Below are 15,901 nucleotides of genomic sequence, written 5' to 3'. Positions count from 1 at the left end.
TTGTCTCTCAGATTGACTGATACCAATCAGTAGCAATCACTGAATGTGTGACATTTAGAATATGACAGGCATATTCTAAAATTTAATTATTGCCCCTTAACTGACATCTATTTTCAATGCAAATTTAAGAACAGAACCTTCTGTCATCAGCTAATCTTGCAAGATGCAGAGCTCCCTTGGTTTACATTGATTTCAAGTGAATCTGATAGCAGTGATTGGCAGCCAGATGACCTCTGCCTCTCAGAGGCTACATCTTTGGATGACTTCCTCATTTTTCAGTCTTAGTTTCCAAAATGTCTAGCATACTTAATTTCAGTGAAGTCTGGACAAGACAAAGTCAGTGGTGTTTTGACTCTACAAGTGAAAAAAACAAGAAATGCAATGTAGGAAATCAAATGGAACATAGGCTGCCATTTGTCAAAAATAGCTGAGAGAGAAGGAGAAAAAAAATCAATTGATACAAAAGATGGCACTTGAGCAAATTTCTGATGAATCCTCATCTGTGGAATCAGGGTCAAAAAGACAATTTGACTTGGGTGGAAGAAAATACAAATAGCAATGAACAAGAAACTCTGCATATGCATTTACATTAACAAATATTTGACTCATTTATGGGAAGAAAATAATTGAAGTTGATAACAATACCTGCAGAATCCCATTTAATACAAAATGTGGTGTGCACAGCTATGTGATGCAGAATGAGACTTTCAAGTCTAATTCTTTTCAGAAACCTCTTAAATTCTGCCTGCCACAAAAATGGATGAATACATTTTGGATAGAAGAGGGATAAACAAACAAATTAACCATTTATCTGCCTATAAGTCTTCTATCCTTAAAACACCTACTGTGATGCTTTCTAACAGCAACAGATTAGCAAAATCTGCCCTGTGCAGAGCTGTTTTCCAGACTCCTATGTGGAATAATAAAAAAGATACTTCCATTTGCTTCATTAGTTGCCAGACCCTTTAGCAGTTCAGCCCTTCCTTTATTGTCTTAAACCTGATGTACTTTGAAGCCCAAGTAACACCTCAGGAATAAGGTTCGACAGGAAAGGCCGTGAGGAGTCATCTGGGCACGCCACAGCAGCTTGTGGGGTCAGGCACACAGGCAGGAACAGTGAGAGTTGCAACTGGGGCAAAAACTGTGCTGAGCCAGACAGTGGTGCCACATAAACAGGTAGGTCTCCAGGACCCTGGCTGCCAGCAGAGCCAAAGCCTTGCACTTGCAATGGCAGACTGCAGAGACAGCTCCTCTGTTGGCTCTAAGCAGGGAAATGATCTGCTCAGCTTGGTGGCTGAGCTGAAACAGGCAGTTGAAAGGCCGAGGACTATAAGGGAGACAGATTGGTGAAGCCAGGCTCTGCCTTCCCTGCAAAAGAAATGGAAGCACCTGCCAGATAGCAGCCAGGATGAAGAAGCCGTGTATCATGCCCATATTGGGTGCAAGACAGAAGCCCAAATGAAGGAGGTGAGTGGAAGCAAGTTCATGGCTATGGCACAAAGTGAGTGCCCTCCTTGCTCACCTTGCCTCCCCAGGTGCCTCTGACAAATAGATTTGAGGTCCTGCTGGAAGGTGTCCAACTCTGATGGGGTTGTAGACAATAGGCAACCTACAGCAGAGGTCTTATGCTCAGATAGGCCTTCCAGCCATAAAACAACCTCTGTTACAAGGAAGAGAAGAGTTGGACTCATTAGAGACTCGCTTCTAAAGGGAACAGAGGGTCCAATGTGCCAGGGTGATGCTCTTCATAGGGAAGTCTGTAATCTTCCTGGAGCCCAAATCAGGGATGTCACTGGTAAACTCCCAGCCTGGTCCAGTTATCAGACTACTACTCACTACTCATCTTCCAGACAGGTGGGGAGGAAACTGCATCTCATAGTCTGAGGGGAATTAAGAGGTCTTGGGGCAGTTGGTGAGAGAGTCTGGGGTGCAGGTTCTTTTCTCTCCCTCCTTCCAGTCACAGATTATGACATCAGATGGAATAGAAGGATCCAGTCAGTAAATACATGACTCCAAGACTGGTGCTACAGGCAGGGCTTTGACTGTGGCTGCTTTTATAAGACACCAGGCCTAACAGTAACACGCAGGAAAGGCTTTGAATTTGCACAGAAAGAGTTTTTGTGGATTTGTTCCCTCCCCCAACAAAAGAAAATCTGGTCACTCCCAATTACCACGTTTTTATCATACTAACACGCTGATGGTCAGATGTTCCTTGCTGCTCCAAGTTAGATTGGCAGAAATCAGAAGAGTGCAGGGGCTTACAAAAACATGGTACTTGCTTTTGGCAGCAATTACTTTGTGAAAAACACAAGGTGACTTTCTTTCTCCTCTCCTACTTTCTTTATGTTTGGTGAGTTGTTTGGGTTTTTCTTTCCTCCAAGTTTGGCATGAATCTGAAGAGCTAAAAACTAATTTAACATGACAAATGCTTTCATCGCTCCCTTAACCTCCAAAGTGAACACTCTGACAATGACAATATGTGTGGTATATGCTTTCCTTTTGACACTGTATAAATTACTTTCCTGTAACTGGGTTTTACCACCAAGCCAATATCTTCAGGATGTCCTAATATGAATGCCTGGTCCCACATTCTTCACATGTCACCCCAGGATAGTAGGAATAACTGCTGGGCTTTGTGAAATGACATATGTCTTGTAATTATAGGATAGCTTTATTTGCATACTGCATGCTGGAACATCCCAAAACATGGTACAGTATGACCAACTTCCACTCTGCATTAAATTTACATCTGACTAGAGAAGAAACAGAGGGAAGCAATAAACCTGGCTTTACATGAGACTTGTTATACCACGTAAGGAAAAAGCTCACTTAGGTGATTTTTTCCTGCTCTCTGCTATTAAAACAGCAAAGCACTCAGCCACAGAAACTTCTTAGAACCTTTGTGTGTGTGTGGAAACAATCTGGGTTTTTTTCCTTCTGTCTATTCCTTTAACAAAACTCCCCAAACTGATTGATTTACCTGTAGCTTAATAAATGTGAAGTGTGTTTCTGCAGAAATTCAGGCACAGAACAGTATGTCTCAGACGCCAAACTCTCATGTTTACAAAGCCAAGCATATTTTTGCACATGCACATCCTATATCATAATAGACCAGTGCCATGCAGACCTGCAGGGATTTCTTCCCAGGCACTCAGGATGCTTCAGAGGGAGATCTGGGAAAATTCAGATGATGATGGCAATGACTGGCCTATAGAGTCTATTTAAATGGCATTTCATGGTCTAGATCAACCTATCTGTATCTTCAAATACTCCACATTTTCTTTCTACTTAGTTGAATCTGCTGCTGAAACTCAATACCACACTGCCATCATGCCAGCTTCAAAACTGAAGTGCTGGCTGAAGCACATCTCAGGAGTTATGATTACTTAATATAAATTATGTAGTGTGGTAAAAGGTTCCAAAGGTTACTACATACTATGAATTTATTTTTAAAGCTTTAAACATTGCCATCTCATTCATTGTGTTTTCAGTTTGTTATCAGAAAGGCAATATGAATGCCTAAATAATTTTCAGGGTTTATTGCTTTCTAATTGTTATGATTTTTTTTTTTCCTTGTTGCCTTAAATCTCTCATTAGAATTTTTTCATGCCACCTGTGATCTTGGGCAGCCCTCTGGAAGTTTCAAGTTCAAACATGTAGGCAGCATCTTTTCAATGATCTATCTATATCAATTCTCCCATTTCTTCTGTTATAGGACAATTCATTTAGAAATCCTGAAGAATATGAGGACTTCAAAGTATTCTTTCAATATCATTTACCTCGTATTTGCCAGCACTGCCTTTTTCATTTAGTCCTGCAATGGGCTCGATTAGCATTGATATGATCATCTTCACACAGCCTAGCTATACTGACAAACCTAAGTAGCAGAACCATCTGCTGCACATTTTGATGACATTTTCCATAACTATTACTTTTAGCTAATATAACCCCAGTGATATAACCTCTGCTATGGCAGAGAGCAAGAAATTGTCTTTGTGGACATGTATGGCAGAAAAATATTATCAGGAACTTGAATGCCTGTGCTGTGCTTGAAGGTCTGATAGCAAGGGGCACCAAGAGGAGTTACTGAAACACAAGGTATTGCTCTTCCTCCTGCATTTCTAGGGCAACTTAACATACTTCCCCATCTCCAGACTGCCAGCTCTCCTGGTAGATTAACAGCTCCTCCTTTCCCATTGTCTCAATTGATTAGGGCTGAACTGGGATTTTGGTCTGATCTGAATATTATTCTAGTCACCTGTTTTGAAAACAGAGAAACATTTTTCTTCCTGATAAAATGAGACAGTGATTTTGTGTTCCCAGCAGTTCTAGTATCAGTAGGTTAGGAGCTCCAAAAGAGCCGCAGAAGAGTGGGGCAGCTGGGGTGCCACATTGCTGCTCTTTTCTCAGGAGTTGGGATGTTTAGCTCTCCAAGCACTGAAGCTTTGCACATCCTGAGGAGAAGGTAATCCTCCAGAGAACTGTGAAACAAGATCCTGTCCTCAAGGTTGGAGTTTTTAACTAAGACGATGATTTAGCACCTTAAGTACCAATCACCTTGAGTCATGCTGTTGGATGGCAGCAAGTCTCAGCAATCTAATGGGAGCAACTGCTTACACCTGATGCCTTGTGCCTGCTCTTTGTCACATGGAATGAATCATAAGAGGGAGGGAGTTAAATTAACCAATGGCCTAACTAAAGTGAATCCCTTCTACCTTTCTGTTATTCTTATGCATTTAGGCCAGTGCGACTTCTCTTGCAATAAATTATGACCTATCAAATTTATTTACAGGATTAACTGCAGCTATTTTCTGTTTTGGTTTTTTTTAAACACTTACTCCTCAATACACTTTACTGGGTATGGTATGAAGCCTTTCAGGTAACTTACCCTTGAGCAAATACTCTCTTACTAAAACTTGCTATTTTATGTTCACTAGACAACTCTACTGCACTCATCATTCTGTAGTCAGGAAAGAAGACCTCAAAAACTTCTGTCAAAACAAATCACTTATGTAATTACCTGAAATGATAGATCATTCATCAATTACTAAGAGTCAATGCATAGCCTTACATTCTCTCTTGTCTGAGACAGTGTTTGAAAGTATATAAAGCAATAACTATGTTGCAAAACTTTGCTTCAGATTATAGTAACCTAAATACCAAGGAAAAATACATTTGATAATCCATCACTTCAAAGTTATGCACATGATTAAAATATTCAACTTCACTTCCCATGCGCATAATCACTCAAACAGAGAGCTGCAGTATAACTGTCAAGTTCAATAAATCATGTGCTTTCCAATCTTTTTATTTATATATCAAACTAAGCCTGTTATTCTTTTGAGGCTTTCTGCAGAAATAGAAAAAGATGGTTAGCTCTGCAGAACTGAGTGTGCTGGGATGTAGGCCTGGCCTAAAGAGCAATGAAGTACCCAGTCAGCTCTCTCTTACCATTGTATGTATTAATTACATATGCAAACTGATTGGTATGAAGAATGGGATTTCCTGGGAAAATGTCTATGCTCTTGAGTCAGATTATTTTTGAGAGGCTGCCATATAATGGGGATAATAAGGAGAAAATCCAGTACATCTGTACCTGTCTTTTGAGCACTATGAGTATAGTTTCAGAGATGAACTTAAACCCACACAGAATAGGTCTGGAAAGTATTAAGTGAAAACACTAACAATCTACCATAATTTTGCTGTTTACCCAGAGAATTTGCACAGCATATCATTGCCATCAGTGTGTTGTCAAAAGCAATGTAAAAGCTAGTTGATATAGACCCTTACGGAAAATACCCTGAATCAACAGACAAAGAGGAGGATACTGGACAGGGAAATATAAGATATGAATTAAAACAACAAAATAATAGAAGCATGTTAAACAAAATCTCAGAAGACCACAGAAATCATTAGCACGTGGTGTGCTCAGTGTTAATGTACTCATCACAGCAGAGAAGCACAACATGCAGTTTCATCCAATCATAGAATGCTATGGGTTGGAAGAGATCTCCACAAATTGAGTCCTACCCCCCTGCCAAGCAGCACCACCTAGAGCAGGTCACACAGGAACATCTTCAGGCAGGTTTTGAAATCTGTGGAGCAGGAGAATCCACAACCTCTTCAGGCAGCCTGCTCCAGTGCTCTGTCCCTCTCACAGTGAAAAAGCTTTTTTCCCCATGCTAAGATGGAATTTCCTGTGATTATGTCCATTGCCTCTCATCCCATCCTGTCACTGAGTAGTTTCATTTCTACATTTTCACTTACCAAATACCAGTTATGCGTAGAATATAAAAACCAAGAGCACACAAAAGGGAACCAACAACTTAGATGAAACCATCAGGAACAAGGAACACTGGCAGATGCAGATACAGATTGAGACTTATTAATCAAGCTGACTTTGTGTTTTTTATCTAAAGACAGCATCCAATGGGCAATACATGAATTCAAATGCCTGTAGCTTCTGTTACTTACATCGTGGTAGACACTGAATCTGCATGTTTCCAAGTTCTTTAAACATAAGGTAATACATCAAGAACCTATTTCATCTCTGTCTACGACAGATGCATATCCATCACCTGAAGTAAACACTGTGCACCTGATTTCTTCCTTACACTGCTCTCACAACAGTGATTAGGATTTGAACAGTGTATTTTGTTCTCACTAATCAGGATAGAAAAAAAATTATTTTCTTTGCTTATTAAGAACACAAATTTGTGAAACAGCCTGACCATCCTTTTATCTGCTTAATTGTCACTTGCTAACAGAGCCATGTGATTTGACAAGAGAAAACGTGGCCTTACCTATGAAATATGCTAGCAGGATGGCTAGCAGGACTGCAGCAGCAATTGCAGACAGAGCAGCACATTTCCAGCTACAATACTTGGAGGGCTTTTTCAGCTTGAACGCATTCCTGGAGAATGTATTTCTAGGTAACAGCCTGGGAGGTGGAGTATAAACTGTTCCTGAGGTCAGCGGGTAACCAGGGGAAGAACTACTGAACAACGGAGTAGTTCCAGAAGAGGTCTTAAACAAGAAATGCCTGAAAAACATAAAATGGAACATAATTGAAAATGGCAAGTCCCATAGTTAAGAAAGGATATCTCCTACTCCATTCCAGCTGACATAATGTGTTATATTCAACTAAATAGGAGAAAGGATTTTGTATGAAGGAAGAGGGAGTTGAAAATTCCTGCATCTTTTGCTGCAAGAGCTTAGCAACTGTCATGAAAACACTGTCAGCACATCTGCTTACTCCTTGCTGTGATTAGATGCAACTTGACCAGATACCACACCAAAACGCCAGCATGACCACTGAAGTGTCTTTTGAGTACCAGTTCAAACTGCACTTGGAAAAAGCACATGCAGTCTCATAACAAACTCATATGCAGAAGTGGCACCACTATCAGCTCCTTTTGAGTGTCTTTAATTAGGACAAAGCGACTAATTTCACTACAGAAAGCACTGTGACTTTGGTTAGGATGACAGAAGACTTAATATCATCCCGAGTTCAGAGATTTACATTATTTCCCTGTGAAATGCACTACTCAACAAATACTCCAACACACAACCCAATTAGGAGTCTCATTAACAATCCTGGCAAAAGCTGCCAGCAAAAGACATTAAGAACATATTAAGCCAAACCCATAGTCCTGTAAGGAAAAAATCTTGCCAGAATTAGAATTGGCCATTTTATTATTTTTCTTTGCAGTGCACAGGTTTGGTTTGGACAACTAAGACAAGTAAGGCAATCACAGTATCACAGTCAACAAGGTTGGAAGAGACCTCATAGATCATCAAGTCCAACCCGTTACCACAGAGCTCAAGGCCAGACCATGGCACCAAGTGCCACGTCCAACCCTGCCTTGAACAGCCCTAGGGACGGCGACTCCACCACCTCCCCGGGCAGCCCATTCCAGTGTCCAATGACTCTCTCAGTGAGGAACTTTCTCCTCACCTCCAGCCTAAATTTCCCCTGACGTAGCCTGAGGCTGTGTCCTCTCGTTCTGGCGCTGGCCACCTGAGAGAAGAGAGCAACCTCCTCCTGGCCACAACCTCCCCTCAGGTAGTTGCAGACAGCAATAAGGTCACCCCTGAGCCTCCTCTTCTCCAGGCTAACCAATCCCAGCTCCCTCAGCCTCTCCTTGTAGGGCTGTGCTCGAGGCCTCTCACCAGCCTCGTCGCCCTTCTCTGGACATGCTCAAGCATGTCAATGTCCTTCCTAAACTGGGGGACCCAGAACTGAACACAGTACTCAAGGTGAGGTCTAACCAGTGCAGAGTACAGGGGCAGAATGACCTCCCTGCTCCTGCTGACCACACCATTCCTGATGCAGGCCAGGATGCCATTGGCTCTCTTGGCCACCCAGGCACACTGCTGGCTCATGTTCAGGTGGGTATCAATCAGCACCCCCAAATCCCTCTCTGTCTGGCTGCTCTCCAGCCACTCTGACCCCAGCCTGTATCTCCACAAGCACATGACTTGGCAGAAGAAAAGAGGACTTCAACTCCCACACGTTTTAAAAGAAGAAAATAAAGAGACAAAACACATTGCCCAACATAAGCTGTGAAAACGCTGCCAACAGATTCCAGATAAGCAATGGAGAAAAACTAGAACGTGGCCTGTCTACATTAACTTCTCACATGGGGGAAGAATTAACTAGAAGCACACTCCCAGTAGATGATAAAAAGAGAAGCATTGGCTAAAGGCAGTGGTCTCAAGGAAGGTCACTTTTCTTGAGACAAAAGAAGTTTGAAGAGTTGCTCCATACCCTATCCTTTCACAGCTCTGCAAAACAAGTTCTTGCAGCTGATGGGAACGAAAACACTCAGTAATCTCCAAAAATCACACCCACGACCTAAAATAACCCAAGACTTACTTCAAATGTAACAACGTTTAACATTTCTATTCAGATCAGAATCCAGCATGCCACTCTCATGCCACCTGTTAGAACTTCAAAATCTATTTCAGTCACTGTTTATTACAACAAAGATTTGGATGTTTGAAACTGAAATGTGTTCAGGTACCTTTCCCAAGCCATCATCATGATTGTGCATACCCAAGCACAGAGTTTACTGTGTATTTATTACACAGATGAACTGAAGTGATTCTAAAGATTATTAAAGCATTTGCTTTGAAATGAAACCCAGAGCATAATAAATTGCCTAGAATTTGCCTGCTGGCAGGAGACAGCAAAAGGCAGGCTGGCTGGGTTTCCCAGTTTTATGATTAAGCACTCACATTTCAAGGCCATCTCTGAATATATGGTCTTTTAAAATGCAGTAATTAATAACATCTATTAATGAACATGAAACAATCATTTGGCTTGATGATGCCCTTGGTTTATTTTTTGAACCCCCCCAAATGACCTTGTGCATCACTTGCAACGTAGATGGAAATTGAGCTTGTTGCACAAAATATTTCAGTTAGCGTTGACTATTGTAACTTTTACTTTGTGCTTTAGAGACACTACAGAAAGGCCTTCAGAGCCATGAGCAAATTCTTCTTTGAGGAAGGACTGCGAGACCTGGGGCTGTTTAATCTTAAGAGGAAAAGGCTGAATGGAGGATCTTACTAACGTATGCAAATATCTGAGGGGTAGGGGTCAAGGTGGTGCCAGGATCTTTTTCAGCGGTTTCCAGTGATAGGACAAGGAATAACGGGTACAAGCGGGAACACAGGAGGTTCCACCTCAACCCAAGGAGACACTCTATGGTGATGGAGCCCTGGAACAGGCTGCTTAGAGAGGTTGTGGAGTCTCCTCCCCTGCAGACTTTCAAAATCCACCTGGATGTGTTCCTGTGTGACCTGCCCTTGGTGATCCTGCTTTGGCAGGAGAGTTAAAACTTGATGGTCTCTGGAGGTCTTTTCCAGACTGTAACACTGAGTCTGTGACAAGCACATCATCAGAAGTGATTATAGATTAATTAATGTGTTTTGGGCTGCATTTTTTAAATGCAGTAAAGCAAAAATGAAATAGAATACAAAGGGAATATTCTAAGCAGTTACTTAACAGAATCGTTCTGTAACTTTCTTCTTTTCCTTATGATTGTGGCTCATCAGATGTTAGAACTGCTTCTTTTCTGCACATTATATAGGATCTATGAGAAAACATGGTAAAGGAAGTTATCTAGCTCTTTCAATTAAAAAACACCTTCCAGTGACAAGAAAGCACAACATAATGAAAGCCTGATCTGATGAACATTTCATTTTATATATTTCTTTACTTTGCAATACTTCAATTAAACTAACTGTTGGAAAAGAAGATGTTATCAGGCTGGTTGTGTTAGTCTAGCTCTATTAATGCTTCTGTTCCTTTTGTCTGGTTAAAAACTGATTAATGCTTCTTTGCAGGAGCAGCTTTAGTCCCTTCCACTTGCTATCAGGTTTGAGGAATACAATACCTCTTCCACAGCAGGAACTAGGGATTGAAGTGACTTGGAGCAGAAGGAAGAATGGACAGGAGATGTGGTAAAGCAAAGGCAGGTAGGGAGGCTCATCAGTCTCTCATCCAGGCTAACTGCAGCTGCCTTAGTCCAGGATACTAATCTCCACCTAAATCCTCGTGGCATGAGCAGTCCTTTCAGGTTTGGCCCTAAGGGCATACAGCAGACAGTTCTTATAGTTCTTCCCTTTTTCCTGCCCAAAAGCAGATCTCAATCAAACTGGACACTGCAGTTTTGCAAATGTCTTTATGTGAGAAGTCAAGGCTTTTAAATCCAGGAACTTGATGTCCTCTTTACCTGAGCAGGCAGCTACAGTACCAGCAGAAATTTTAATATAGAGCCCTGTTAAAGTAAACTCAGATACATAATGAAATTCTTCTCCCATTAAAATTGAATTAATGAATATCTAGATATGTTTTAATAGAACATGTCAATCATATACTGTTTCATGTGAGAAGACAAAAGGTAGAAGAAAAATAGGTCCACTATGATCTGCTTTGAGATACATAGAGAAAACCAAAATACTTACCCATGCAAACCTGATCTGTAGTGATTGTTAAAGCTGATCAGAACTAGAAGCAAAAAGGCTGACTGAAATGGATATAGGGAATGTGCCATTCTCAAAACACAAAAAAAAAAAAAAAAAAAGGAAAAACATCCTTGGGCAGACTTCATTTTGCCATCCCAGTGATTCCTACCCATGATGCAGAAAGTTTCTTGTCTCCACAAGAGGATTTCTGACAAAGTGGCAATGACCAGAAGATAGCACCTTACCGTAAGGCACAGAAATTCTGTCTTCAAATGTTTTTAAAAGACACTTAGCTAAAGATACATTAAATATCCACCAAGTCATTTTGGAAAACAGGCACTGCCTTCAGAAGCTGGAGTCTGGATTAACAGAAACCCTTCAAGTTACAGCAGAGCACACCACAAAGACTGAGAACTTAAGAGGCAGAACACTTGGACCCCCAGAGTTTTAAGTCTAGATTTGGCTACTAATGGAAATAAATTGACTTGTCTCAACTCTATCCCTAAAACAAATGATCTATAGCTATATTTTTATGTGGGATTTGACATGCTCTGGTACAACTGATTGTCTCTGAGCCCAAGCTGCACAGAGAGAACATGAACATTTATCAACATTAATTACAGTCTCACAGTGGTAAGACTGGGAGGGATTGTACAAAGACTGTTTATGAAAAGAAATGATCTTGTTTGTACCCCCTCACTTAATTTGAAATACAACCCATACTTAAATTTAAGAACCTGTATATTTTGCCTTGTCTGCTCACAAACTATTAAGAAAACCACATTTTCTACCTCTCAGCACTATCTGATTTAGATGTAGACTAAATATGTTTGGATAAAACAGAGGTGTATTTCCTGAGTCCCAGCCCAGTCTCCCTAATGCCTGTACATTATGAAGACATTTCCATATAGAACACTACAAAATATGACTGTCAGCATACAAAGATTCATTAATGCAAGTGCCCATGGAAGGAGCTTGCATGCTGCTCACAGACAGCAAGTTAACCCTGGAGCTTGCTCAGTGCTTTGCAGCTTTCAGGGTTCTACAATGCCCCTCCCTTTGTTTTAAGCAGTATGCTGCCCATGTGCTGGGTCACGGACAGGGACCTCATCTCTGATGCCAGCTGAAAGGTGACATCTGTGAAAGTTGAGCTTGCAAGGGGACATTTGTTCACAGTTCTGTGGACTAATGGTAAATGGAAAAAGCTATATTTTGCTTTATTCATTAATTCAGATCTCACTATAGTATTTATTTTCCCACAGGTCAAAAGGACCTCTGGTGCTCAGGGAATTGGGGCCTGACAGATACTGTATTAACTTCATCGTCTTTGAGGGAACAATCTTCTCCCCACTCCTTTCTGGCCAGATTGTCATAGCAGCTCATTGGATGAATCAGTTGGGGAAAAAAAAAGTACTGTTTTTTGTGATGAAAGATGTAATAGAAAGGAAGAACAAGATACTGTCTAACATAAATTGCTTCTTCCCCTCCTCATACTATCCTAGCCTTATTCAGTATAAAAAAAGCAATACAGAGAGCTGTAATGCTTGAATTGTCTTTCCCCCCCTTTTTTTTCCAAAGGCATTTAATAGTAATTAACAAATAGAAAAGACACATGCCAAGACAGTAGTCACAGCTCACTGTAGTGATTCAAAAATGGTACAAATATGTGCAAGCTGTGATAAAAATCACATCTCTCTCTAATTGTAGAGTGATGAGTTGGAAGGGACCTCCAAAGGTCATTTAGTCCAACCACCCTGCAGTCACCAGAGACATCTTGCACTAGATCAAGTTGCTCACAGCCTTCTCAAGCCTGACCTTGAATATCTTCAGAGATGGGGCTTCAACTACTTCCCTGCGCAATCTGCTTCAGTGTTCCACCAGCCACACGGGACAGAACTCGCTCCTAGTATCCAATCCACATCTCCTCTAATTTCAAGCCATTGGCCCTCATCCTATCACTCCAGGCCTTTGTAACAATCCCACTGCAGCCTTCTTGTAGCCCCTTTCAGATACTGGAAAGCTGCTATTAGGTTTCCCCAGGCTCAACAACCCCAGTTCTCTGTGCCTCTCCTCATACCAGAGTTGTTCCAGCCCCTGATCATTTCTGTGATCCTCTTCTGGACCTGCTCCATCAGGTCCATGTCCTTCCTCTGCTGAGTGTTCCAGAGCTGGACACAATACTGTCTTATAAGAGCAGAGTAAGGTGGCAGAATCACCTGTCTTGACCTGCTAGCCACGCTTATTTTGATCCAGCCCAGGATACCACTGACCTTCTGGGCTGCAAGTGCTCACTGCCTGCTCACATCCAGCTTCTCATCCACCAACATGCCCAAGTCCTATTCTGCAGGGTTGCTCTCAATTTCATTGGACATTTATTCTTAGCAGAAAGAAATCCCAAAGAAATACAGGCTGTAACAAGCTGGGTTTCACTGGAGGAAAAAGAAAAAATCTCTAGTTTAAGTCCTCCAAACAAACCAACACAAGCCACTATGACAGTGGACACCTCTAAGTGGATGCCAAATTCAGACACCCAAATTTTATGGGAATTTTCTAACTTCCACACCACAAGAAACCAAGACTGAAGAAAACTACAAGCTGTTCTTGTATGCCTTTTATACTAAAATGAACTCCAGTTGTATAGAGTGGTGCATGCCTTTGTTACCTGCGTAGGGGTCTCCCCAAGGGAGATTTAATTGCATGTTCTTGTTCTCAAGTTCTTGCAAAGAAACATGGGGTTATTGGCTAGGTTTACACGTCTGAAGGCTCGCTGGGTACAGAAGTTTCTACTCTTTACAGCATCTAGGACACAGAGACTTGAGTATTCCTCAAATGCATGAATGATGAAGGTTTAAAATTATATATTTAAAAGAAATCATCTCAGTTGTGTAGGATCTGCTGACTAAGCTCAGCAAGACAACTTTTTTCAGTGGGAAGCTCTCTAAAACACAGTTAGGTGAATGAAGCAGCCTTTTTACCCAGGGGTGTTCATCTGCACCCTCACACCCAGATGCCTGCTGCAAAGAGGGGACAACCTTCTTGACAACACGCTAGTCAGTGGTTTTCTGCCTGCTGCAGCTAATCAATTTGTAACTAACTGTGCATGGTGCAGGAACAAAGGACACTCTGTTAGGCACAAACCCCGTAATTCAGAATGAGCACATCAACAGCAATGGGACACCTCTACCCACTGTAACATCACCCTGAACCTGGCAGCAGCCACCCAGCTTCCATCACAGCTCTAAGGGCAGTTTTGCAGCTCCTGAAAGGTTCATGACTCCATAAAGGCTGGGGTCTTCGCATCCCCAGGCAAAGGCTTTTCAGAAATGCAGGGCGTTAAGCAGAGTGTCACAGATGTTGCCTTAAGTACCAGACTAGCTTGTCACTGCTGTCTCCCCACTCTTAACCAAGACACAGCTGGACACACCAAAGCACAGTAATTGAAAGCTGCCTGACAGGGAGGTAGGATGTTGTACAAAAAGGCAGGTGCCAGCCTTTGGGCACGCTGATCTGTCATATTACTAAACAAAACCAAGCAGGCAGTGACCGCAAAGCTGCAACTGAAAAGAGTAACTAAGAAAAGGCAAAACATCTGTATGGTACCACAGCTGCAGCATTAGCTCTGCACCAGATCTGCTCTTCATCTAGATGTTAATTGAAATACTGTTGAATAAACTTGATACCCTTCTGCCTCTCCCTCCCTCTCCCCCAAGGAACGCTCTCCTATGGCTCCTGCTGCCATACACCAGGCTTGGTTCTGGTACTTTCCAGTGCCATAGCCTGGGCTTAGGCTCCTCATAAACCTCCACAGTCTGACAAAGAGGTGAGACAATGCAGAAAGGTAAGGCAAAAATTAAAGAGAGAGGAAGGACTACTGAGACAGGATCATTGGCAGCTCAAGAATTTAAAGAGAGAGAACAGGAACAGAAAAAGGCATAAAACCTGAAAGAGGAAAACTGGAGACCTAGCAAGGATGCACTGAGCCAAATGGCTGATGTTGATGCAGCTGGTGGCACATGGCAGCTGAGTGGTGCCACGGAGCCCCAGGGGCCACCTCTTGCCTTCCTGACTGGTGCTTGTGTGGCCAAATTTGATTCTCAGTAACCTGTAATGGGTGGTAACCACAATGACTTTCCCTGCCAGCTTAAATTCTAGTTGGCCTGTAAAGAGCAGCTTCATCCTTGAAATTCATGTGTATCTTTCTTGCACTATTGTTTATCCTTCAGGAATGCAGCAGTGAAGCTGCTCAACCTGGTAGGGAGTTACAGGAATAGCTACAGACAAACACAAAAAAGATCAGTTACTTTGCTTATGTACTTCTACTAAATGGGAGCAGGATCAATAACACAGATAGAGGAAGATTTAGGAAGCCCTGAATCAGACTACCAGACCTTTCCCTTCTGAAGTGGAAAAATATGTCTTTTCTGCTAGAAAGTTCTGAATAGTATGTTGCACAGTGCAGTCAAAGTGATGACATCCAATAATGCCTACATTTGTTATTTCAGTAATGCTGATGATAACGACAGTGGTATTTTGCATTTCAATAGGTCCATTCATTTTTAGTCTCTACATCAATTAATGAACCTACTTTCAAAACACATCTATTTTAAACAGCATACATGGAAGCTCTTCACTACCTCTCAATTCAGCTACTCAACAAGAAAAAAAATGCACTAATAGTTCTATTTCAAGTCTACAAATAATACAATAATAATCACTATAGTTGGGTTATATCTAAACTTACAAAAACAGAAATCTAACTCACATCATTTGAGATTAAATTTAAGGTACCCTAAAAGTTGCTGCCTCTCACTGTACTCACTGCACAAGCAAGATCATGAAAACACACAACTGAAAGCAAATTTCTTTGAGTTTACGTGTGAGTAGGAGTATATCTGCACTGGTTTTCAGAACCAGCATTACATATCCT

At 41.6% G+C, this 15,901-nt stretch overlaps 1 protein-coding gene across 50 annotated transcripts in view; it reads right to left on the bottom strand.

The window, feature by feature from the left end:
* The window catches only part of TENM2 (teneurin transmembrane protein 2), a 1,869,083-nt gene that overhangs the window by 160,011 nt on the left and 1,693,171 nt on the right, over positions 1–15,901 (bottom strand). For all 50 annotated transcript variants that reach the window (XM_064161561.1, XM_064161557.1, XM_064161558.1 and 47 more), the window contains one exon: positions 6,804–7,042. In XM_064161561.1, coding sequence (XP_064017631.1) covers positions 6,804–7,042 — 239 coding nt within the window. The remainder of the gene's footprint in view (positions 1–6,803; positions 7,043–15,901) is intronic.

Source organism: Pogoniulus pusillus, chromosome 22, assembly GCF_015220805.1.
Source record: "Pogoniulus pusillus isolate bPogPus1 chromosome 22, bPogPus1.pri, whole genome shotgun sequence".
Lineage (NCBI taxonomy): Eukaryota > Metazoa > Chordata > Aves > Piciformes > Lybiidae > Pogoniulus > Pogoniulus pusillus.
Note: the sequence above shows the minus strand (reverse complement) of the source record. Positions and strands in the feature narration are given on the sequence as shown.